This window comes from Propithecus coquereli, unplaced genomic scaffold (assembly GCF_000956105.1).
Source record: "Propithecus coquereli isolate 6110/MARCELLA unplaced genomic scaffold, Pcoq_1.0 Scaffold435, whole genome shotgun sequence".
Taxonomy (NCBI): Eukaryota; Metazoa; Chordata; class Mammalia; order Primates; family Indriidae; genus Propithecus; species Propithecus coquereli.
This window is the reverse complement of record NW_012150119.1, coordinates 1921247-1948347: the sequence shown is the minus strand read 5'-3', so window position 1 is coordinate 1948347 and position 27101 is coordinate 1921247. Positions and strand designations below refer to the sequence as shown.

The window sequence follows — 27101 nt, the reverse complement described above, 5'->3', positions numbered from 1 at the left end:
AAAGGAGAAAACTGCAAAGAAATGGAGATAGACTGTGTTGGATAAAGGTAGTTGTGAGGCCCGTGCTAAAAGGTGTCAGTTTTCTCAATGAAAGAGATGAGGTGGATGGAGGTAAGAATGCAGGAAGCACTGGTATTGCTAAAAAGTTGACAACACTGCATATGATGTAAAAGTGAATGTGGTTTACTCCAGGTTATTTGATGGGTATCAGAAAAGCAAATCTTTCTCATTTCTAGAGCAAGTCTTTAGGGAGCTATTGAGGCTACCAGGACCTGGAATCATACACAAGCACCCCTTTAAAGTTGTCCATGCCCACATGCTTCTTCCTTCTTCCATAACTGAAATGTCAGCATCACAGAAGTATGAGGGCTGAAAGACGTCACTGGGGCCACCTTACCACCCCACAACCTTTTGGACTTGGGCGAGGTCCTCGAAGGGAGTGGTTTGGTCTGCAATTAATCGGAGCAGCGGAAATTATGATTCTAGCTGTCATTCAAGCTGCTGCACTTTCTGGAACTACTGCATCTGGAGAAAACGCATGACAACTTTCCAACAGATTCTGGTCTGCGTAGTTTGACAGACTAACCCAGCGAGCAGTCTCCTAAGACGTTTATACTAATTAGCTTTAATCATTTAAGGTCAAAATAAAAAAAAAATTATCATGAAAGTGATCATTCACTTTCTTCCCTTAGTTGTACAAATTTTACAAATGTAGTTTACATTCTTTAAGATACGTAATAGCATGCATGTAAAATACCCTGTACTATAGTTTGTCAAAATCAAGATCTTACTAATGGAATAACTCATTTCAGCCTCTTTTGTTAAAAATAGGGTCAGAGAAAAGTGCTAGGAAAATAAAATGATACTTAGTATGTGTTGGAAGTTTAAATGATAATATTTAATGACATGTGAAAATTATGTGCAGTTAAAATTTTATGGCCTGTAAATAAAACTTTATTGGCCACAGCCAAGCTCATTCATTTAGGTATTATCTATGGCTATTTTTGCACTACAGTGACAGAGTTGAGTAGTTGTGACAGAGACAGTATGGTCTGCAAAGCCTAAAATGTTTATTTTCTGATCCTTTGTAGAAAAAGTTTGCTGACCCAGATTCACTGATACCCTTACTGCCAAGATGTTACTGGGCCACTTGGAGACATTTTCTAAGGTCATGTGATGCCGGTGTTTGTCACGAGATCCCCAGTACCTAGAAGAAAAAGACCACTCGATGGAATGTCAGGGATAAATACCTCTGAATTGGGAGCAAAGTATGCATTTTCAGATTTGTTCCTGTAATTTCTCCAGATGACATTCCTGTCACTTATTGTGTGACCTAGGCAGTCATGCTGAAAGCAGGAAACTGAACTGCCAGCGGGGATTCTGTGATGTGAATGGAAGCAGAGGCTATTTAAATATTTGAAAACTTTCCTCCTGAGACCTAAAGTCGGGAAACCTTATTTCTGACTCTATGACTCCTGCATGTAGTCATTGAAATATTGTAATATTTTCGAAGCCAGACCAGTCACCATTGTCTCTATGTTAGTCTGGGATTCCTCAGAGGCCACACTGCTTTTTGGGGAAGAGATCTGGATAATTTAACATGGTCCAGTTAGTTGGAGCTTCATCATAAAAAAGGCAAAACTAAGGATTAGATTCTCCATGAACTAGTTAGCTTCACACTGGCTTAAGGGCTTTGACCCTCTCTAGGCTTGCTAGTTTTAAAACGCATTTCCCTGGTCTTAAGTGAGAAAAGCAAGGGAATGGGGTGGCTATTTCAGTCCTCTGTCCTTCTTTCTCCATTGGAACCTTTCCAAAGCATACGCCCAACAGTAACCTCTAACATGTGTAAGCTGCTGCATCATCCTTATGGTATTACCAACGTTAGTTCAAGAACTACTTCCCAAGTGTTAATTATGTGCTGCGAGATGTATTAAGTGCTGACAATATAAATAATGAAAAACCATAGCCTCTGCAGAGGGTTATAGCTATATCAGTGTTGTTTTATCCTAAACTGGGTGGTAGATATTTAATCCTTCTTTTTTGTATCTCTGGATTATCTAGTAACACACAATTAACCAACAGCAGACAACATATTTTTTGCCTTTCATATGTTTGTGATCTTGTTTCAATACAATAGTGGCACGTGCAGCCATTGAGTGCTAAGAATACAGGACAGTGGATCAGAGGTTTCCTAGAGAGATAATACCCGAGGTAAGTCTTCTACTAAGGATAGAAGTTAATCCAGGAAAAGAAGGGAAAGGGGATGAGGTTCAAAAAGAACAGCATAAATCATTAAGGATGTCAGGAAACAGCACAGTGTGTTTCCTCGAGGAGTTAAAAATTACAAGATAGTAATAAGGGAGTAAGGCTCACAAGGAGGGAAGGGAACAGGTTAAAGGGGCTTGCGTTTTATTCTGCATCCAGTTAGGAACTAATAAAGGAATTTTAGTTTAGATAGACTCTTCTGAAAGCAGTGAGGAGAATGGATTGGATGGGGATAACCTGGGAGGTAGGGAGAAGAGTCAAGAAATGTCCTTTTGTTGAAGCAAAAGACAAGATCAGTGGTAGTCAAGATAGAGATGATAGGGATTCAGAGACGGTTGGGGGAAAATTGGTGGCAATCGATTATCTCTTGGATATAAGTGGTAAAGGAAAGGCTAGCAATTCAAGACACAAAGTCCTAACTAATTTGGATATGGCTTTAATACCACAAGAAGAAAAAAAAATTCAGTACCAGAAGAAGAAAAGAAAAGTCTGATTACTCAAGCACCTTTTTGGATTACTCTTTGGGAATTTCTGTTTTGCAGCTGGAGAGTCAAACAGGTGCTGGTTTAAAGTTCCACTGTCTGTAATTTGAGGACATGTCTGGTAAGCAGATCCAATGCGTCCACAAAGTATGTCCAAGAGGTTCAATGCATGCTTGATGGCTGCTCTTTTGCCCCAAACTTTGTGTTTTTTTTTTTTTTAACTTTTTGAGAGATTGGGCCAGAATTCAGCTTATTTAACAGATAGATGGCTTATTGGTAAGTCCAGTTCCAGATGTTCAGTGGAGAACAATCCAATGCCAAGTTTGTTACAGGTATTTCCAGATTCTGCCTTCTCATGTGACGTGTGTAGAACACTAACATGTCAGTTCTGGACCTAATCCTAAAGCACATGGAACACAAAGTGATCTTTTCATGTTTGATATGCCAAGAGGGGATTTGACCCGAATATAAAAAAGACAGTCTAGTTCAGAGATGAAGAGGAATATGACTTTAGATGAGAAGGGACCCAGATAGTTATAAACTCTTTCACTAGACCACACAGAGGCTATATGTTGTTCATCTTTGAGCACAATACCTTGTGACTGGAGCATGGGAACTTAATAAATAATTATTGAATATATGAATGAATGGAAAGTGATCTAGTCTGGGCCAGGGAAAAGAAATAGTAATTTTGGAGTAAAGCAATTAAGCCTTTTGAAAAACAAAAGGAAAATCTTAACCTAAGATCTCAAAGAAAAAGAAAGTACAAAATATGTCACAGTTAGGAGAGGAAGGGACATCACACCTGGTGCTCACTAGGTCTTCTTAGCTGGTTAGTGCTAATTGGTAGGGAACCAAAATAAAATGGGCTTTCAGAAGGCTGGAGGAAGAGATGCTGTCCTGGAAAGCCAGGGGATAATTCTGATTCTCCCTCTAAATTAGAATGGGCCTTTCTGATGATGGGTTTGGGTCAAGGACCAACACGGAACAATTTTTGTAAGAATTCCTTAAGTACGTGGGTTTGATGGTCAGTGTACATTCTTCAGGGATTATTATACCAGGTCAATAAGGACATAGCAAGTACGGAACATTTCAGATGCAGCAATAACCTACATTTCATGCACTGTGTCTCCAATAGCTGCATAACCCTCATTAAAGTCTCTGGCAGCCAAGGGAAGTGACTCAAAGATGTGCTTCATTTGCTCCTGCCCTGGGTGGTCACTTTCCTTCTTGTACAATTACGTATCTTTTTCTAATTAAACCAGTAACTTAATTTAACATTTTTTACGTTGTGTGTAAGATTTCTTCTTTGTCAATCTGTAACCCCCTTGAGATGCAACAGGCATCAAGGTGGGTTTTAAAATGCTATGGCTGGTGTTAGAAGTGGGATTCATGAGACAAATTACCACCATGGTTTGATTGTTAGAAATGGTGCCGGGAAAACAAGGGATGAAACAGTGAGCTAAAGAAGTGTGAGAGGAAACATATGTCATGAGATCACCGGTTTTCTGAGGGAGATGTTTTTGGAAGAAAGTTGCATCAGTGGAATTCACTCACCATACCTTATATCTAGCCTAATAGGACTTGCACATAACTATAAAGGAATGAGTTAAAGGAAAGGTAGCCCAAGTTACAGTTTTCTAGTCTTTACTGTGTTATTCAAGGGTAAAGTAATTGCATATCCCACAAAATGGAAAAATTTGGAAGATAGTGAAGTTATGAGGAATCCCTGAAGCCTTGACTAGATTGGTAGTTACTTTTCAGTCAGAAATTACTTATTTGACAGGGAAAATTAGAACTAAGATATGCTCTAATTTTCCCTGTTGAAGTTGTTAAGAAAGAAAGGGATGAGGATTGGAAGAAAAAAGTGTTACTCTTAACTGTGTCTCCACTTCAACATGTGTTTACAAATCTTGCTATTTTATTTTATTTTATTTCTGATATTATGGGGGTACAAACGTTTTGGTTACACAAAATGCTTTTGTGCAGTTTGAGAGAAAGTTATAAGTTTTTCCATCTCTAAGATACTGTGTATTGTATCTGTTAGGTGTAACTTTACTCATTGCCGCCCCCCCCGACCTGCTTGATTTCCAACTAGTTTTATTTCCATATATGCACATAAGTGTTGTTTAATTAGTTCCAATTTAATGGTGAGTACATATGGTGTTTGTTTTTTTATTCTTATGATATTTAGAAGAATGGTCTCCAGTTCCATCCAGGTAAACCCAAGAGGTATTGGTTCACCATTTTTTTATGGCTGAGTAGTACTCCATGGTATACTTATACCACATTTTATTAATCCACTCATGTATTGATGGGCACTTGGGTTGTTTCCACATCTTTGCAGTTGTGAATTGTGCTGCTATAAACATTTGGGTGCAGGTGCCTTTTTAAAATAAAATGTCCATTTTTCCTTTGGGTAAACACCCAGTAGTGGGATTGCTAAATCAAATGGTAGGTCTACTTTTAGTTCTTTGAGGTATCTCCATACTATTTCCCATAGATGTTGTCCCACCAACAGTGTATAAGTGTTCCTATCTCTCCACATGCACACCATCATTTGTTGTTTTGGAATTTCTTTGATAAAAGCCATTCTCATTGGAGTTAGGTGATATCTCATGGTGTCTTTGACTTGTAATTCTCTGATGATTAGAGATGTCGAGCAGTTTTTCACATGTTTCTAAGCCATTGGTCTATCTTCTTTTGAAAAGTTTCTGTTCATGTCTTTTGCCCACTTTTTAATGGGGTTGTTTGATTTTTTTGCTGATTTTCTTGAGTTCTTTGTAGATTCTGTTTATAAGCCCTTTATCAGATATATAGAATGCATACGTTTTCTCCCATTCTGCAGGTTGTCTATTCACTCTGTTGATTGTTTTATTGGCTGTGCAGAAGCTTTTTCATTTGATCAGGTCCCATTTATTTATTTTGTTGTTACTGTGATTGCTTTGGGGGCCTTCGTCATAAATTCTTTGCCTAGGCTGATGTCTTTAAGAGTTTTTCCAACATTTTCTTCTATAATTCTTATAGTTTCATGCCTTAGATTTGAGTCTGTTATCCATCATGAATTAATTTTCATGAATGGTAAGAGGTGTAGATCCTGTTTTGGTTTTTATATATGTGGCTATCCAATTTTCCCAACACCATTTATCGAATAGGGATTCTTTTCCCCAGTGTATGTTTTTGTCTGCTTTGTCAAAGATCAGATGGCAATATGAGGATGGTTTTATATCTGGGTTCTCTGTTCTGATCCATTGGAAGAACACAACAAAAAATAAAACTACACACCAATATCCCCTATAAATACAGATGCAAAAATTCTCAATAAAATCCTAGCAAACTGAATTCAGCTGCACATCAAAAAATAATCCACCACAACCAGGTGGGCTTCATCCCAGAGATGCAAGGATGGTTCAACTTACGCAAATCTGTAAATGTGATTCATTACATAAATAGAAGCAAAAACAAAGACCATATGATCTCTCAATAGATGCAGAAAAAGCATTTGACAAAAATCAACAAACTTTTATGATAAGAACTCTTAACAAAATAGGCATAGATGAAGCATATCTCAAAATTATAAAAGCCATACATGACAAACCCCTAGCCAACATCATACTGAATGGGGAAAAATTGAGAGCATTCCTTCTTAGAATTGGAACCAGATGAGGTTGCCCACTCTCGCCATTTTTATTCAACATAATGCTGGAAGTCCTAGCCAGAGAAATTAGGCAAGAGAAGGAAATCAAGGTTATCCAAGTGGGGGAAGAAGAGGTCAAACAATTGCTCTTTGCTGATGATATGATCTTATATCTAGAAAAACTCAAAGATTCTGCCAAGAGCCTCCCGGAATTGATAAACAAACTCAGCAAAGTCTCAGGTTACAAAATCAATGTACACAAATGTACACAAATCAGTAGCATTCCTATATGCCAACAACAGTCAAGCTGAGAATCACATCAAAGACTCAATACCGTTCACAACAGCAACAAAGAAAATAAAATACCTAGCAATATATTCAACCAAGGAGGTGAAAGACCTCTACAAGGAGAACTATGAAACTCTGAGGAAGGAAATCACAGAGGATTTAAACAAATGGAAAAACATATCATGCTCATGGATGGCAGAATCAACATTGTTAAAATGCCTATACTACCTAAAGTGATTTACCGATTCAATGCCATCCCCACTAAAATATCAACATAATTTTTCACATATCTAGAAAAAATAATTTTATGCTTTGTAAGGAATCAGAAAAGAGCCTGAATAGCCAAGGCAGCCTTAAGCAAAAAGAACAAATTGGGAGGAATCACTTTAGCAGACTTCAAGCTATACTAATTACAAAGCTATAGTAACCAAAACAGCATGGTACTGGCATTTGCTGTTTTTTTTTTTTTTTTTTTTTTTTTTTTTTAAGACAGAAGCCTTAAAAGGGAGCTGTGAGCCTAAAACTCCAGGCCTTTGGAGCTGGCTGATTGCATTAAGTTTTCACTGGCAGGGCTTCAGAAATTCATTTGTGCTTGAAAAAAATTGTCTTATAAATGAAAAATTAAAAATAATTGAGGAATAAAATTTCAATTGGTAAAAATGTAACAATTTCTTTGTCTCAGACATTATTTTAGGAGGCAGTCACCTGGCTGGATTTGAGCCAGTTGAAATACATTTTGAGACTGGCAACATGCCTAGCATCTCTAAAGCTATGTCTTTGGAAGCACGGTTTTACTCTCTTCAGTTGTTTTAGAAATTAGGCTTTAGGGTAGCTTCAGGGCGGGGAGGGCAGTTGGACTCCTCACTCATTATTTAGTAAAATAATAAAAGATGAGGCAATGTTGTAGGTTAAATACTATTGTAGAAGGTAGTGAGATGTTAAAAACACAGTATTTTAGGAAAGGGAAAATTTGTTGCATTGGAGGAAAAAAGTTAGTAGGCAAACCCCTGGATATAAAGCTAACATGGACAGGGCAGGTTGGGAAAGAAATGAAAGGGTGGGATCAATGTAATGCAAGGAATCAGCACAGTAAGGAACTTGGGACATGGATCCTCATCTGAAATAAGCCAAAGATTGCTCATGGTGCCTGCTAGTGTATGGTATGGACCAGGGATTGCTGGCTTCCCATGTAAGCGACAATAAGATGACATGGGTTGCAATGCCACAAAATATGAAGCAGTGAAATTTCTAGGGACTGTCAGGAGCCATTCTGAAATATACTACTTTATACTACTTATGATATGGGATAGACTATGGAGAAAGGTACTTGTGATCATGGTTCTTGGACTTTATAAACTAAAGAGTACTTAATCAGAGCCAGGGAGTAGACTGTGGAGAAATGGGCTTTTGACATGCTACAACTCTGGGGGTAGGAATTTTGTTAAGAAACATCTGTATATTGACTGTTTTTCTTAACTCAGATTAAAAGGTGGTTTTGAAGATGCTGCACTCAGTTTAAAACCAGAGAAGCAAATTTTTTTTTAATTGACATAAATGCACACATTTATGTAAATGCATAATTTATGCATTGTATTGTCTTCTTGGAGATACATACATATATATATTGATATTTATATATATATATATTTAAATTTTGCAGCAGGGGAATGGTTGCCGTAAGTCCTGAATTCCTAGATAAATAAGAACAATGAAGTAGCAAGGGTTGAGCTTTTCCTTGAAGTCCCACCTTGCACAGATAGTGTCACAGGGCACTTGACAACCCCTGCCAAGTTCTTTGGGGACCAAGAAAAGCTATGTGGAGATATTCTACATATATTCCTGCTTCCATGAGGTTCTAAGTCATTAGTTAATTAAACTGGTAAGGTAATCTTGCCCTATTATGTAAGTTTTAGGTGTGCACGTTCTCTTTGTGTATATCTTCCTGCCAAAGCCTAATCTATCCGAGGTACACGCATTCTGGTTTCTCTTTGTCTTGGATATGGGGAGGGAGGCAGCACCCTCTCTCTGGGCTCAGCAAATCACCAGCCCCTTAACTTACTCTTCTTCCCATAATCAGATCTGGACCCACTAAAAGAGCCCTAAGATTATTGTCTGTTTTGTGATGAAAGGAGAATGAAAGATCCAGGACAGCAGGCCCAACATCCACCTTGAGAAGGGCCTTGATGAACCATTCCTTTGCTATATCAGTTTTATTCCTCATTTCTCTGACCTAGCTCTTGTGATCTTGGACCAAGTTTCCATCTTTGAATAGTTCTGATTCCAGGGGGAATTTATTATGGACACCAAAGTGCAAGGAGTCTCCTACCAGATGCCAAGAGATCATTGATGAGCACGAGGAACCTCTCATCAGCCACTTGGGCGTCCGTCATGAGAAACACTGTGCGGAGGTTCTTTACCCCGGCTTTCAGACACAGGCTGGCCAGGTCCACCTGCAGGAACAACCAATATCAGAGATCACTGAGAAGAAGGCCTCCTTGAAAGAGAATCCCCAACCCACTCTCTAGGAATGGAACTATTTTCTTATCAACTTCAATGGGAAATACAGCAAAGTGACAGTGCAAGGCAGGGAGGAGTGCTCTGCAGCGCTGATAGGCAGGAAACTACACTTTGTTTCCAGGCCTCATTGCCAATAGAGGTGGGCAAGTTAAACTACACAGTGATGGCCTTTAATCCATCCAACCGCAATGGCTCTTGCACTAGCTTTTGGAGTGCCTGCTTCGTGCAAAGAGGTTACAGATTTTCAAAGGCCAGGAGTGGTCTCTTACTCATCCTTTTTACTTATATCCTCATACAAGCGAAAGACCTGCTTCAGAAGGCAAGTGCTTGCTCTTGGTCTTGACTGAAGAGATGAATGTATCTTATGGTAACAGTGTCTTGTGTTTTTATGACTAGCTCCAGAAAAAGACTTTTGTTGAAAAAATACATTGGGGACATACACACACACAGCACACACAATCACCCACAGGAAATCACATCCATTCAAAACTGCGGGTGGATGAAGTTTGGGGCTAGAATGCCAAGCTTGGTCAATCTTGGTTCTTTTGCAGTATGACCCTTGCCAGACTCAGCTATCAGTCCCTTAGGTTGCTCCTCTCTCTTTAGCACCACTAGGCTATTCCCTAAGAGCATCATACATTCCTTTACCACAGAGCTAGCTCAGTGTCCAAGTAACTCCCCTTTAAAGATATCAATCTTCCTGTTAGATCAGTGGTTCCCATCTTAGGCTTTTACAGAATGATCTAAGACAGCGTTTCTCAATTCTCATTAGAATCATCTGGAGAATGCTTTGAAAAATTGTGGTCCCCAGACCATGCCCCAGACCAGTTAAATCAGAATATCTGGATGTGGAACACATGCATTACCATTATTCAAAGATTCCCAGTGATTCCAGTATATAGCCAAGGTAGAGACCCGCCGTCTCAGATCATTCTGTAAATGCATAATTTCTATGACACTATCTTGTCTTTTTTGGAAGTGCTAAAGAAAGACCTAATGTGAACTTGATGTATGACTTTAGATGTAGCCAGTCATCGAGAGGCTGAGCTGTGGTTTCAGAGCTGCAGTGAGCACCTACCTCTCCTATCAGGCCGGGAGATTATGAGGGCAGGTGGGTGGGCCTGGCTCAGTGCTGGCCGGAGTTCTCCCAGCAACAGCAAGAGCAGCATCCTGATAGAACTTACACTGTAGCTTCCTACCGTGACTGTTGTGGCCATGGAGAAAAGGGAGGGCACTGGACAAAATGACCTTTCAAGGCTGTATGCAAGGTCTTTCTTCACTTTTCAGAGCATGTATCGGTATTCCTAAGTGTCTGCTGTCTGAAACCAGGAAATGTCACTCAAGGTCTCAGGGGCCTGTGGTTACTGAACCCATCTTTTAAAATATGAATGTCTTATGAAACTTGAGCAGGCCTTTGGAATTCCTCCTAAGTCTACTAGAGCTTCTGGCAAGCTGTGTGTGAATGTGATATAGATGTGCTTCTGATCGGGGGAAGAGCTGAGGCCCCACAGACGTAATTAGGGCAGCTAAGGTCTCACCAAGGCAGACCTTGGAAAAGTCAACGGTTCTCAGGCCAAGTCTAACAAGAAAAGAGCCACTCATGTCACAGCCCAGAATCTAAGAAGAAAATGGGCAGACGATGAAGGGGAGGTTCTGGGCAGGGGACTTGGAGAACTGACCAAGGACGACAGGGAGTTGTGTGTGGTTGGAGGGAGGCTGTGTCTCCTCCCACAGCTGCCCGGCCTTCTCACCTTGAAGTCGGCGATCTGATAGCCTTTGCGCAGTGTGATCTGGAATACGTCCATGGAGCTGATGAAAGCGGCAAGCCTGGTCAGACTCTGCTTGCCGCTCCCACCTACGCCAACCAGCAGCGCATTTCCCCGTGGGGACTCCAAGATGCGATTGATGTGGCAGCTAGAGGGGAGGAAGCACAGGCATGTCGCGTGATCAGACTCACGGCGGTGAGAAGCAGGGATAGAAGTCTGCGTGGGAACAGGAGCCTTCCTTGCAGGTGCGTCCCAGGTGGAGCTGTGGGAAACTTTAACTTGATTGTCCTCAGATTTGGCCTTATCTTCTTGCCCAAGTGGAGTGAGTCACTGATGCTTTGCCTTAAACCACAGCCTCCAGCGACCCAGTGACAGCGGGGGGAGGGCCCGTGGCAGGCAGGCACCTTGGGGAGGGTGATTGTGATGGGGAGAGGACCCAAGATGCCCTCGCTCTACTCCCTGGCCACGCCTGACTCTGCCACCCCTCCCACCGCACTGCTTTTGGGCGAGAAGAAGGGATGGAAAAAGAGAAAAGTAGATACAGTAAGAAAAAAGAATTGGGGAAGCCTAGAGGACAAGGCAAGAAAAGTTTGTTCCTCTTAGGAAAGAGGGGAGCAAGGGCAAAGTCAGCAGGGGGCGGACAGGGATCCCTGACATAGCTCTTGTCTCTCCCTCCCTCAACCCTTCCCGGACAACGATACCCTTTGTGAGAGTATTTGTGGATTCTTATTGTCAACACACAAGACACTCGCTACTCTGGCGTTCCCTGGGCAGCCTTGTGTCCACTCTCATATTCCCATTCCCACCCCCAGCAGTGGGGTCTATTCCCGGCCTCATTCCCTCCAGGGGAAACCACCCCTCCTGCCCCTCCAGCTCTTCCTAAAGTTTCACCCTCCCTCGGGCTGCTCACAGGCTCTCCTCCGGGGAGCTCTGCCAATCTTTTCCTCACACTTGATCCCAGCCAAAAGGTCAAGAAGTGATTGCCAATCTATTCTTTAACCCCTCTCAACAGTGTGTATACCTTATGTAAGGTGTGACATTCTTCATAAAAATAAGCCCCATTCCCTTTTCATTTCTCATCTTAAAAACAATGGCTACGCATTGTACAACACACACAAAATACATAAAAATCCATAATTCTACTATCTAGCAATAAACAGCATTGACATTAATCATATGTTCTTCCAGACTTTTTTCCTAGTGTCTGTCTGTATGTGTATAAACTTATATTTATCTGTATAAACATTTATTACACCCGAAAAGTCGATATATTTATATCCTGTCTATTTTAAAAATTGAGTACACCTTGTACGCTGTGTTTTGAAATAATTTTGTTGTTTAGCAATGTACTGTGATTATCACGCCATTAAATAACTGGCTAAATAAACCATGCTTTTGATGGCAGACTGATATTGTATAAAATATGAACATTGTATTGATAATAAAATAGAATAAGTTGCTTGTCTGCAATAGACTATTGTTGGATTCAGGTTGTTTCCAACATTTCCCAGTTAGAAATAATGATATATAATTTCTTTGTTTGTATCTCTAATTATTTCCTCAGGATAAGTTCCTAAAAGTGAAATTGCTTAGTCAAACAGCAAGACAGTTTTTAGGGCTTTGAGACATACTGAAAAACTGCCCCTGCGAAATGGTGGTTCCAATTTGTACTCTTCTTAGGTAGAATTGATCAAAAGTTGAGCCTGTTATATTGGAGGATGAGAATATGTTGGATTATGTCAGTTGAATTAGAATGCGTTAAGTCTGTGAATTTAGGAACATATGACACAGTGATCAGGCTGCTGTGGAGAAATGGATGCAGAAGAAGAGACAGTGTTGGTGATCTTGGGGACCAAAAGTGTGAGAGCAAGAATTCGGGATAGAGCAGAGGATACATTTGAGACTGAATTGCACAGGCTACAGTCTTGTATCCCTGTCTTGTGTTAGTGATATAATCAGAAATGCCATAGTCAAAGTAAGTAAGGGTGGAGCAATGTAAGGTCTAGCTAGCCCCAGTTTGGAGGAAGGGCTGGGCAGGAGTTGTGGCAGGTGGGGTTTGATATGTTAACAAAATGCAAGTGGTTTTGTGTTGTGCTTCTGTGGTTTGAATTTTCTTATTTCTGCACATTTCTTCCATATATTGATAACTTTGTTTGTGGGTCTTTATTGCCTCATTTCTCCTACAGTATGCTTTTGCCGTTGGCAAAGAACCCCTAGCAGAAGTGTATATGAGATTTACTGAGAAAAACTTCCCTGGTATCACCCGAGATTCAGACATACAGATACAAGATGGTCATCAAATCCTAGGAAGATTCATAGCAAATAGGACATCTCCAAGACACATGGTAATCAACCTGGCCAAAGTCAAAATGAAGGAGAAAGTTCTGCAAGCAGCAAGAAGAAAGCAACAACTAACGTACAAAGGAAAACCCATCAGGCTAACAGCAGACTTCTCAGTGGAAACATTACAAGCCAGAAGGGACTGGGGCCCCATCTTCAATCTTCTAAACAGAACAGCAGCCAGCCTAGAATTTCGTATCCTGCAAAATTAAGTTTCACAACTGATGGAGAAATTAAGTCTTTTCTAGACAAGCAAACACTTAGGGAATTTGCCATGAGCAGACCTGCCCTGCAGGGAATACTGAGAACTGCATTATATATGAATCAGCACAGTGGATACCCACCAGTGTAAAATCACCCCCAAAACCCATAAAACTCTCAACTCTTATAAAACAACAGCACAAGAAGGAAAACAAAGCAATAAGGTACTATCCAACGTGATGAACAGATCAACATTCCACATATCAATTCTACCAGTCAATGTTAACGGTCTGAATGCTCCTCTCAGAAGACATAGGCTGGGGGAGAGTCAAAGCATCCTGGAGGGAAGGAAGGGTTTCAGATAAAGGGTAAAGGAGAATGGGCACAGCTCGGCTGTAGTTCAGAAGAATAAATACCAGAGGCTGTCAGGAACCTCACAGAGAGAAATTGGGAAGCAGAACAGGAAAAGGAAAAAGAAAAAAAGATATTGGCTAGGATCTGACCCAGAGAGGCTCAGAACACAGTGAAGGGGTAAGGGAGGGGAATCTTGTTTCTCCTTCTCATACACCTTTGGTAATTAGCAGGCTGTTGAGTTGTATGGAAGCTTTTCCACCCTTACAAAGCCAAGTGCTGCTGCAACCACTGAATTGGGTGGAGAACTAGCAGGATCCCAGAGCATGGACATTTGTGCAGGCTTCCTCCCAGGGAGAGGGACTGGAGGAGCCAGGGTCCCAGCTATCTTCCATTCAGACTCTTTCCTCCCCCCTTGTCCCCCGCCCATCACAGATGGGAGGGCAGACTGAGATTTTTATGAGCAACCACCCCTCATCAGCTGCAGTGTCCTCCAGTATGAGGTTTCCACAGAGAGTGGGGCCCACACCTGCCCCCTTGACAACTTGCAGTGGACCCAGTTGTGCCCAGTCTAGGAGTTCCCTGCCTGCCAGCTTTCCCCAGAGACACATGCCAGTGGGTCAGACATGCAGGCTGGATCTCATGCCCCCAAGATTAAACTGGGTTGCTAGGGGGCACAAGAGAGGATTTGAAAGCTTGATTTGGGAGGCGAGGGAGCCCACGTGGGCAGAACTGATGGGAGAGTACAGTGAGGATCTGAGCTGTGAAGATCTGGTGGAGCGCCTACCCACCCAACACAGGAAAGTCATGCTGTCAGACTAGGGCAGGTCCCCCGGAGAGAAGTTCCCAGCCCATGGCACCCTTGCGGCTGAGCACGGCACATTCGGTCTGCAAACAGACCCTGAAGGGAGACTCTTGGGGCAGGGGTAGGGAGAGAGGGGTGGAGCCCACTCTGACAGCCAGTCAGTGAGTTACAGATGGTTCCTCCCCCACGAACAATCTTTCCAGTTTGAAAAAGCTGCATGGGCCCTTCTCCAGTGGCTTTTCCCAGGGGCCTGAGATACAACCTTTCAGCCCTGCCGAGACTTTGCAGAGGGTTCCAGGCTTGCCCAGCTTAACCTCGCCCAGCCTCACTCCTCCACTCACCTCTGTTGTGGTGGAGAACAAGCAATCTCCTGGAAGCTGCAGGGCCCCTCATGCTGCCTGGGGCATTGAAGTACCTCTTCCAAAGGGCTAACGCCTATCACAGGCACAAAGAACATCTCTGAAGTTAGCTCTTTCCTGCAGGCATCAACCACTGACGGGCAGAACAACTGTACATAGCTCATTACGGCATCTACTGACTCAGTCAAACAGGGCGTGGTCTATTCTTACAAGCACCACCCACTGACTCAGAGATTAAGCTGGGGATCCCAATACAATTTACACTGCTGGGAAGAGGGGAAAACAGCAGACTAGAAGCAACCAAGGAAGCACCACTTTATAGGAGAGGAATAAAAGTTACAGGCAGCTTGAGCTACAGTGGGTCTCCCTCCTCCACTGCAGGCCACTGGGCTGTTTGGGGAGCTGCTCAGAGTCTATACAGAGACACTGCACCAGAGAGCAGGTGTAGGAGAGACCTGGTGACTGCCAATCCTAGGTTTCTGCAACCAACACCATCCTGATCACTCTGGTGCAAGGAGCCAAGTCTGCTTGGAACTCAGCCTTCCAGCAGTAGCCTTGGCATCACACCCCCTAGGCCAGGGAGGGAGGAGACAGAACAAAAGCTCCCCTGTGTCATGCTCTGTGACTAGGGGCTGAGCACACTTCCTCCCCTGTGTGGGATCTGAGCAGAAGAGGAATCTCAGATGCCACAGGCACCACATGGGAAATCTTGGGCAACTGCCTCAGTGGGCCCTAGATGTGGGGGGGAGAATTGTGGCCAATCAGCAGCTCTGGCCCTTCCGCACAGTTTCTGGGCCACTGAGACAAACCCCTGCCTGTGTGACTGGGCATCAGCAGTCTCCACGCTGGCAGAACAGCCATCCATATGTGAAGCTCTGTCCCTGTAATCCCCAGAATCAGCTGTGAATCTCTCACTGCACCTGAGCCCAAGGCTCTGTGCCACCCCCAAGAGTCCAAAGTTGAGCCTAGGCTCGAAGACACTACCTCTGAGTCTTCATCACTGCCACCTGGCTGGTGGAACCTCCTCAAGGACCAATGCTTCACCCAGGACCCCCCAGCCCTGAGCAGACATTACTCCTAGACCTGGTTTGTACAAATGCCTACAGCCTGGCCATCCACAATGACTGTCTAAATTAACTCACCCAGCAGCTACTGTTACCTCCACTGGGTGACCCCAGCCAGAGAAATCCCCCACAACAACAACCATGGTGGAGAGGGTCACATCCAGTCCCCAATGCAAACTTTCAACAGTGAGCTGGGGAACAACCCTCCACACCACACGAAGATGATCCAGCACTGGTTCAAATTGAGGCAATCACAGGGGAATGGGTCAAAACAAAACAGCTTTCACTGCGCCTGCCCCTCCTCCGATGGAACAACATTCCAGAGTAGCTCAGGAAAGCTCCATCTAGTGTGGGTCATCCCCCTCCCCTGACTAAACAGGAGACTCCCAGCAAAGGAGAACAACTGCCCTGCCATCCTAATAACCCAGAGCTTAGAGAAGAGGAACAAGAGAGAAGAAACCAGCAAAAGAACCCTGGCAACGTGAAAAAACAAAATAACTCAACACCCACAAGGGATCACAATGGAGCTATAGCAGTGGACTCCATCCACAAGGAAATTGCTGAGATGAAAGAAATGGAATTCAGAATATGGCTGGCAAATAAGATGAATGGAATTGAAGAGAAACTTGAAAACTAACAAAAAGAACCCAAAAATATTTCAGGAATTAATGAAAAAGTCACTAAAGAGCTAGACAACATAAGAAATGATATAATAGAACTTAAAGAAATGAAAGAGTCATTTAGGGAATTTCAAAACACAGCAGAAAACATCAGCAACAGACTAAACCAAGGAGAAGAGAGAATTTCAGAGCTTGAACACAAAGTTCTTGAGCTAACCCAGTCATTTAGAGAGGCAGAGAAGAGAACCAAAAAGGCAGAGCAATCACTTACAGAGATATGGGACTATGTGAAGTGAACTAACATATGAATTATAAACATGCCTGAGGGAAAAGAAGAAACAGTTAAAAGCATGGAAAATATATTTGAGGGACTTATTGAGGAAAATTTATCTGGTATCACCAGAGATCCAGACATCCAGATATAAGATGGTCATTGAAATCTGAGAAGATTCAAAGCAAAGAGGACATCTCCAAGACACATATTATAGTAATCAACCTGGCCAAAGTCAAAATGAAGGAGAAAATTCTACAAGCAGGTAAGTGTAAACAATAACTGACCAAAGGAAAACCTATCAGGCTATTAGCAGACTTCTTAGCAGAAATCCTACAAAACAGAAGGGAGTTGGGCCTCATCTCCAATCTTCTTAAATAGAATAACTGCTAGTCTAGACTCTTGTATCCTGCAAAACTAAGTTTCATAATTGACGGAGAAATCAAGTCTATAGAAATTATTCCATAATATTGAGAAGGAGGGAATTCTTCCCCAGCTAATTCTATGAAGCCACTATAACCTTGATACCAAAGCTGGGAAAGGACACAACAAAAATAGAAAACGACAGCCCAATATCCCTTATGAATACAGATGCAAACCCAATTCAGCAGCATGTCAAAAAATAATCCACCAAGATCAAGTGGGCTTCATCTCAGGCATGTAAGGATGGTCCAACATATGAAATAAATGTGATTCACCACATAAACAGAAGCAAAAACAAAGACTATACGGTCAACTCAATAGATACAGAAAAAAACATTTGACAAAATTTAGCATGCTTTCATGATAAAAAACATTCAACAAACTAGGCATACAAGGAACATATCTCAAAATTATAAAAGCCACAGATGGCAAACCCATAGCCAACATCATGCTGAATGGGGAAAAGTTGAAAGCATTCCCACTAAGAACTGAAACAAGACGTGGGTGCCCAGTATCACCGCTTTTATTCAACATAGTGCTGAAGTCCTAGCCAGAGCAATCAGGCAACAGATAGAAATAAAATGTATCCAAATCAGGAAAGAGGAGGTAAAGCTATTGATCTTTGCTGATGACATGATCTTTTACCTAGAAAACCGCAAAGACTCCACCAAGAGCCTCCTGGAATTGATAAATAAATTCAGCAAAGTCTCAGGATATGAAATCAATGGACATAAATCAGTAACATTTCACAAGTGGATTAAAAAAAGGTGGTATACACACACACACACACACACACACACACACACACACACACACACACACACCATGGAGTACTACTCAGCCATAAAAAGGATGAAATTAATGCCTTTTGCAGCAGTTTGGATGGAACTGGAGACCATTATCCTAAAGGAGATATCTCAAGAATGGAAAAACAAACACCATATGTACTTGCTATTAAATTGGAACTAACCAGTGAGAACATATGAACAGAGGGAAGTAGAACTCAGTGGAAATCAAGCAGGGGTTGGCGGGGGGTGGGGGGAAGAGGGGAGCATCAAACACCTATCTAATGGATACAATGAACACTATTTGGGTAATGGGCACACTTATAGCCATGACTCAAGCATTATAAAAGTGATCCATGTAACCAAAAACATTTGTATCCCCTTAATATTTTGAAATTAAAAAAAAAGTGTATATGATTTAACAACTACCACTAACAGTGGGTAAGAAAGTCTAGCCTTCAACCCTTGGTGACACCGGGTGTTACATATATATATATATTTTTGAGACAGAGTCTCACTCTGTTGCCTGGGCTAGAGTGCTGTGGCATCCTCCTAGCTCACAGCAACCTCAAACTCCTGGCTCAAGCTATTCTCTTGCCTCAGCCTCCCAAATAGCTGGGACTACAGGTACTTGCCACCATGCCTGGCTAATTTTTTCTATTTTTAGTAGAGATGGGGTCTCACTGTTGCTCAGGCTGGTCTCGAACTCCTGAGCTCAAGTGATCCTCCTGCTTCAGCCTCCCAGAGTGCTGGGATTACAGGTGTGAGCCACCGTGCCCAGCCTACATATATATTTTAATCTACCAATTTAATGGTTGAAAATATCATGGTTTTAGTCTTTATTTATTTGACTTCTAGGGAATTGAACATTTTTCATGTTTATTGATCATTACGTATTTTTTCTTTTGTGAATTTTCTGTTCGTGTCAATTGCCTACTTTTCAGTTGAAGTGTCCGCTCTATTTATTTGTAAGACCCCTTGTTTTGAATTATCCTCCAATTTGGCACTTTTACCTTCCAGTTTTCTTCAAGGTGTTTTAATATAGAGAAATTTTTAGGATTTAAAATTGTATGTAGTCAATTATTAAATTTTATTTAGTTAAAATCTATTCACCTAAATATTCAGGAGTTATTTATTGACCTACATTTAGTTCTTTTATGATTTTACTTTTTCACTTTAATTATTTAATTGTGATACTTATACTCTCTCCTGTATCAGATAGATTTACCCTTCTCTTGCTCTCTTATTAAACCATAATTTTTAGGTGTCTGAAGAGTGCATATACTAATTTTGTATTCTCTACAGTGCACTAGGACATTGAAGATATTCAATATATTTTTGTTACGTTTAAACAGAACAACCCATTTGGGGTGATGTGCATGATCATTCCTTATGCCGGGTACAAGAGATCATCTGCTTTTTGTCCACATTAGATGGTGCCTGATGAAAGGAGAAGCTATGGCTCTAAGTTATCCAGGTCCTGTCTCTTGATTCAGAAAGCGTGGGCAGGAATGAATAAGTGGGGGAAAGAGAATGACAAGCATGGAGGAGGTGGAGGAGTCGTCCACCTGGGTTCTGGAATCTCTATTCTGGAAGCGTGAACTCAGCTTAGCATGGCCCATGTTATTCAATATCTAAATGGGAAGTGCATTGTTAGTGATGAAGTTTCCAAAGAAGAATGGTTAAGTCTGCAACCGTCAGCATTAGACTCCAGCTGGGGATTCATTAACAACCTCTGACGAGGGCAAAGGACTCTGCATTTAAATTACAAAATTTAAAAAAGAAGATCAATATTCTAAAGGGCTCCTGGGCCAGAAAACCAAGGCTGTCTGAGTTAAGCCCATTACTGAATTTCTGGGAGATTCACAACAATAGCTCAAGATGCACCACAGCACAGCTGGAGGAAGTTGGTTTATTGAGGACTAAATGCATGTGCACGCACACACACACACACACACACACACACACACACACACACACCCCTAGAGGACTGGTGATACTTGGGGCACAAAAGAGGTACATCTGAAGTTTCTTGTTTTGTTAATGATTGCTAAGTGATTCTAAGAGGAAAAAAAGGGAGGCAGAAAATATTTGTAGGAGTAAAAATACAAAGGGACAAAAAAGATGGATGGAGATTATGCCCAAAGTAGGGCAAAAGATGTAGTTTAAGGCTTTAAGAAAAAGCAGAACAAGAATCTGCAGATATAGTGGAGGAAGTCAGTAGAAAAGAAAAATCATACGATTAAAAAAAGAAACCAACAGCTCAAAGAAAAAGACCCTAATATTTATTGACTGCTTATTAAGTGTAAAGCTTTGTTTAGATAGCAACAACCCTATGATGCAGGCATTTTTATTGTCCCCATTTTCCAGGTGAGAACATTTGAGGCTTTGGAAAGTGAAGTATTCTCCCAAAGCATCCCAGCCAATTTGTGGCAGAAATTTGAACCTGGGTCTGGCTCTATCTCCAGAACCCGTGTATATAAACAGTACACAGTGTTCCATTACTGGGTTTTGTGTTAAAGCAGCAGAAAAGGAATGAAGCAAAGCTGGGGAAAGGTGTAGGGAAATCAAACAAAAGAAAATGCTAAGAACTCAAGAAATGAGAATAAACAGCCAGATGGAGTCAGATGAGCATGTGCTTTATTGCACCATAAAAATAGACTTTCACCTTGGCCCCTGGACCTGCGGGTTACAGGGAAGGCAGATACATACTCCTTCCTCTCTTCCCTGTCCTACCCCCTCCTTGGGTCTCAGAGGCGGGGACCTTCCTGGAGTGAGTTCAAACCCCTCTGAACTGCGTGCAGCCATGTAAGGCCATAGAATCTTCCTGCTCTGTTAGGGTATCTGTATTTCTCCCTGCATTGTTAGGTGCTCCCTTTTCTGACCTGAGAAGGGAATGCTCTGCTCTCTCTGGCTGGCAAAGGCAGCGGAGAGGTCAACAGCCCCAGGGAGGGGAGGGGAGGACAGTAAGGATAAAGTAATGGGACATTGATATCTTTAAACAAATGTACAGGAAATTATTAATACATCCAAATACACTTTATTCTTCAGAGTTGGCCCCTTCCAGGCAGTTCGTTTTTCCAGTTATTTTGTCATTGCTAAATGTGGAAACTGTCTTTAAAGCCTGTTTATAAACCTCAGAAGGAAAGCCAGTTTTCATAGCCAGTCCTTATTTTTTCCTAAAAATGATATTAGTCAGTTTGATCACCCATGTTGGAAACTGCATTGACCGAATCACTTGCTAATCTCCCAAATTAAATTCACCCTTAAAGGACAGAGACTTGCCTCATTTCCAAGACTATGACAGAGGTGCTGGTAGCTCTTAAAGAGGAGGGAAAATACTCAAGCTTCACCAGGTTAATTAGTGAACAGACTTTCTAATTCCTCGTTTACTGAACCTCTACTACGCACTGGGCATTGTCTAAGGGACTGGGGTTTCAGCAGCAAGCAAGACGATGTGCTCAAGGAGCTCACATTGGGTTGGGGGAGAGAAAAAGGTGTATGAAGAAGTGTCACAGTGTGATGGTCTCGGCACAGACTCTGGAGCCAGATGTGAGTGTATGTTTGGCTCACCTATATATGAGGTGTGTGACCTTAGGCAACTTCTCTGTTCTCTCTGGGTCTCAGTGTCCTCATTTATAACACAGGGATAATTACAGACCTCACCTTCTTCAGGGTTTTTGCAAAAACTAAATGCATCGATATATGCAAAGCACTAGGTACCAGGCCCGCAGTGAGTTCTATGTCGAGTGTGGCTCTTACATGTCATATCTCAGGGAGGCCTTCCTGACGACCCTACCTAAAATTGGGATCACTCCCAGCACTTTCTACCCCCTTCCCTCTCTCTTTCCCTCTGCATAGGACACACTAAGAGGTCTTACTGAGTACCTGCCAGGTTCCAGATGCTGCCCAGGTATTGGGGACCTAGCAGTGGATAAAACAAAGATCCCTGCACTCATACTAAATATGTGTTGGGTGAATGGATGGCTGAGAACCAGTAGATAGAGTGGTTAATCACAACAAATGCAGTGGTGTGGGAGGGGTGTCACGTAGCACAGGTGAGGACCTAGCAGTGACCACTGACGTTGGCAAGAGGCGGGGCTGTAGTGGCTGTGGCAAGAGCTGCTTCGTTCAAGTGCTGAGAAGTGGACAGAGGAGGGGATTAGAGGTGAGGAAGTAGGTCAGGGATGGGCAGCCCTTTTGATGAGTTTTGTCATGAGCAGGAGCAGAGAAATGGGGGTAGTAGATGGAGAGAGATATAAGGGTCAAGGAATAGTTGATTATTTTTTCATAAATGATAACGTGACAGGTTTCTGTCCTGGTGCATGTGATCCAGAAGTTAATGATGGGGCAAGATGAAAGAATAGGGAGAGAAAAGGGAGGGGAGAGCGAGAGGGAGGGGGAGTGGGGGAGAGAGGGAGAGAAGATAGTTACGCGAAGAATGAAGTCTCTGAGAAGGTGTGAGGAGATGGCATCCAGCGCACACGGGGAAGGACTGGCCTTGGGCAGGAACAGGGCTGTTCAATAACTGCAACAGCAAGGACGGCAGGGTTGTGGGTGGGAGGCAAGGTGGGCTATGCATAGGCTGTTAGATTTGATGACAGGGTGGTGTGATAATTATTCTCGGGTCACTTTCATTATCTCAGTGAAAGAAGAGATGTGCTCATTCACTGGGAACGAAGATGGGGAAGGCGGTTGGAATTTTGTGAAGAAAGGAGAAATGTGCAATGTGCTATCACAGGAGAGCAAGAGGAACAAGATGCCAGGGTAGTGGAAGATGATTTCTCACAAGGTCGAGAGCCCATCTGATATTTGTGGCTGCAAGTCCGAAGCAAAACCAGTCAACACGGCAGAGGACTTTTCTTCAACAATGTCCAGCTGCTTAGGGGCAGGTGCAGAATAAGAAGATAGTGGGGTTTAACCACAGTGGGGTTTTGTCACATGCATAAATGGCAGGAGAGTTCGGGGAGCTGGCACTGGGATGATGGAGTCTATGGTGGTTAAAAAGGAAAGGAAAGACATGGTAGGGGGAGGGATAAGGAGGTTTGAGAAAGTGGTCAGTCCAGGGAAGGAAGTCTTGATGAAGTTTAAGAACAGCTGGAACAAAAATCCAGAGCAGGTGAGTGGAAAGGTGGAAGGTACACACCAGAGAGTGCGGTGTCTGAGGTCGAGATTTCGGAGGTGGGCTCCTGATCGAAGACTGACGTTCTAGGGTAGGGACGCACGAGAGAGAGCTGAGGTGTTGGTGGAAGGAATGATCCTGGGAGTCAAGGGGGCCAAGGAACTGAAGGACCTGCCGGACCCGGGAGTGAGTCAGGTGTGGGTGAGGAGAGAGAGGGCCCAGGGGCCAAGGCCACGGGTGGGCGATGGGGAGTGGCTGGAGTTCAGCAGGGACAGTAACAAGCAGAGAGGAGGAGTGCAAATGTGCGATTGCTTCTGTTTCAAGAGAACTGGGGTTCGTGAAGGATGAGAGGAGAAAGGATTTGAGTGTGCCATTGTGGGGGGCTGGGGGATCGGGAAGACACTCCTGTCTAGGGCCTGGGGTACAGAGGACGGGGAAGAAAACACCACTTTCCCCAACTCAGAGGCCGGTCAGGTTTCAGGTAGAATTCGGCAGTGAAGGGAAAGTCACAGTGAGGCAGATTCTGCAGCTGAAGACCACGAGCTCCCGGGCAAGGTGGAAGAGGTCTGGAGGGTGGGCGGGGTGGGAAGTGGGACTCAGACGGGGGACTGTAAGGAGCAGCACAGGGGACAGTACTGGTGGGAGCACAAATGATCTGAGAGGCTGGTGAGTACTCTCAGTGATCCGCTGGACAGCCACAACACTCACAAGGATATTTAATTTTTGAAATAGTGTGCACTTGAATGAAAACACTGTATCTCGTTTTTTTAAAAACTTGGTCCTTGGACCAGCAGGGGTGGTAGTGATGGGGGTCCTGAGCTGTTCTGGACCTCAAATCTTCCCTGGTGTCACCGTGATCACGCCCAGGGATACGCAGGGACAGACCTGGAAGTGAAGCCAGCTCTGCCAGCGCCAGCACTGTGTTGCCCCCTGGGGCCAGTGGCAGGAGCTGCAGCTGCTCTGCCGGCAGCCACCTCGCCCTTCATGGCCGAAGCGGAAGCTGCCTTCCTGGCTTCATGAAAGTGTCCTCACATGACCAAATGAAGCCCCAGTCATCGGGAGGAGGAAGCAGCTGGGGAGAGGCGAGAAGAGAGGCACACTTACACATGGCGCACCGCATCCTCAAAGAGCACCAGGTCCATCACCGTGTTGACTTCATTGTGGTTCTCCAAGGCCTCCACCAGAGTCTGGGTCAAGAGCTCCCACGACTGCACAGGCATGTACTTGGGCTCCCCAATACCATTCGCAAAGTGGCAGTACACGTTCAGGCTCTGGTCCTGCTGCACGGTCTCTTCAATATCCTGGTGATGAGACACAGAAACAAGGACCCGCCTAACTGACTCCCAAGGCTGGCTCCACACAGACAGGGACACGTGTTCTGCTTTTGCTCTCTGCACACTCCCTAAACATTGAGCATCAGTGCTACTTCCAATACTTCCTCCTTCTTGGAAAGCCCTTATAAAGTGGATGTGTAACATGCATTTGCCAGCTCCATGAAGTCACAGATGATGTGTGTCACTCCTTGTGAGCCAAGGATGGGAAATGGAAGGTGGGAAGTGGCCTCCTCACAAGCACCGGAAGAGTGCCTCTGTGGTCACGGAGTGGATGGGACACGTGGGTGGATTTCCCTAAGCAGGTGCTCTTGCACCAGTGTTGGACGAAAGGAACCACGGCCCAGTGGCCTCACTTCCCCCATTCCAGCAGATTTAGGACCCCAGTCCACAGGAGTGTGGGAAAACACCCTTTCCTGCTTGCTGTGAGATTGCACTCTGTAGGAGGTTGTCAGCTCCAACTCCGCAGGTTCAGTCCAGAGGGCTCGGTTTCTGAAGAATGTGCTACTAACCAATCTTAGGCGACTGGTTTATTTCTCGAACATTGGTAATCTTAAAACGTTTACAGTAGAAGTCCTCACCCCCATTTATAAAACTTTCACAGGGATTTGGGCTCACTGTGTGTCAAATCTCACACACAGGACAAACTTTACCTTGTTGAATAAGTACCTAGTATAATGACTCAGTTAATTAAAAATATATGCAGTCTATGTCTCTTCACTACCAATGTATCCTCAGAGTATTGAAGAGGCAACTAATTTTTAATTTCATATTAGAGGAGACACAAAGGAGCTACTTCCTTGTGAAAACCCAAAACCTGACACTTGTGGGAGGAGAAAAGGTTATTGAGGAGGATAGTCCAAGAAAGATTAAGTTTTCTAAGACACAAGTAGGGAGTTATACCAGCACAAGCAGATGTCCCCCCTGCCATTCTTTTCTCCCAAAGTTCAGACTGGAGCATCTACCTGGGGAAGAGGTAGTCCAGGTACAGTTCATGAGCAGGGGCCTTGCCCAGGGCATACGTCACTGCTGGGTTAGCCTTGTGAGCTCATGAGGTGAGATTCACCAGACCTCATATAGGGAAAGGCAGGATGACAATAACATCTACAGAGAACCAGGACTGCTGCCTGGGCGCAAGAGGAAAGGACTGCAAAGAGTTAAGTATCGAAAAGTTACTACATTTTGAAGGTGCTTTCAGGGCCATAGACAACTCTTAAACTATTACGGCTTTGCCAGAATAAATGCTCAGACATTTGGATAAGATATAAAGGCCATGCAGGAGGGCTATTCTTGCTACTTCAGGAAAACTTTCATGAGACAGTAATGCGGAGATACATTCACCCGGGTAGAGAATGGGCTAACATCCAGGGAATCGGTTCTGATGGCAGTCAATTGACACTAGCGATCTAGCAGAGAAAGAACTAAAGTGCGGTTTTGAAACTCCTGGTCTACAAAGACTCTTTGATGAACAAAACAAGAAGTCTCCGATTTTGTGATCAGAGCCATGCCGTGTTGAAGGGAGAAGGAAAATCAACCAACACAGGGAATCAAAGATTCCTTAATAGTGACGCCGAATCACACAGGGCCATGAATCAGAGACTCTTAGCTTTGAATGGTGGAAACAGGATAATATTTCTTCTTTGGTGGAAATTTGATGATTTTTCCTTGCTACCAAGATTTGGTGCAGCCAAGGGTGTTTCAGGCTGGCATTTCAAATGTTGTTGGGGAAGGATAATGGCTGTGTTAACTATATCTGGGTCTATGATCAAAAGGATGTGCCTTCACTATATGGACCCACATAAGAACCTCTATTTCAAAGGCCGAGATATGGAGTCTGTGTCTATCCACATAAGAGTATGTCTATTCACATTATTACTCTGAAGTGGTAGCTCAGACCAACTTCTGAAGACAATTAATACTCCTGTGCAGAGCCAACAGTGACCACATAAACTGGCTAACTCTGCAGTGCTCAGAGAAGGGCATCTAAGATGTGACAGTTCTAAATATTGGGTTCCATAAAAATAACGAGAGATGTGGAAGGATTCAGGATGTTTGGCGTAGCAAAAACCAGACTAAAACGGGTTACTTAAAATGCTATCTGAACATTCAAAAGGCTGTCATATAGGTTGGGATGGGCTGTAAACATCTTCACAGGTAGAGCCAGGGTCTTATCAGGAAAAAATACAGAGCTAAACCAAACAAGGTGAGTAAAGGGACAACGCAGTGCACTTAAACACGGGACTGGATTATTTCTGAGTTCAAGAGAGGACAGACGGCCGGGCGCGGTGGCTCACGCCTATAATCCTAGCTCTCTGGGAGGCTGAGGCAGGAGGATCGTTCGAGCTCAGGAGTTCGAGACCAGCCTGAGCCAGAGCGAGACCCCGTCTGTACTATAAATAGAAGGAAATCAGCTGGACAACTAAAAATATATAGAAAAAATTAGCCGGGCATGGTGGCACATGCCTGTAGTCCCA

The 27101-nt window shown here is 43.3% G+C and overlaps 1 protein-coding gene across 1 annotated transcript in view; it reads right to left on the bottom strand.

The window, feature by feature from the left end:
• DNAH9 (dynein, axonemal, heavy chain 9) overlaps positions 1-27101 on the bottom strand; it is a 313557-nt gene that overhangs the window by 118564 nt on the left and 167892 nt on the right. Inside the window, exons 43-45 of the mRNA XM_012653931.1 lie at positions 24401-24597; positions 10941-11103; positions 8999-9122 (exon numbers count right to left, since the gene is read on the bottom strand). Of these exons, the coding sequence (XP_012509385.1) occupies positions 8999-9122; positions 10941-11103; positions 24401-24597 (484 nt within the window). The remainder of the gene's footprint in view (positions 1-8998; positions 9123-10940; positions 11104-24400; positions 24598-27101) is intronic.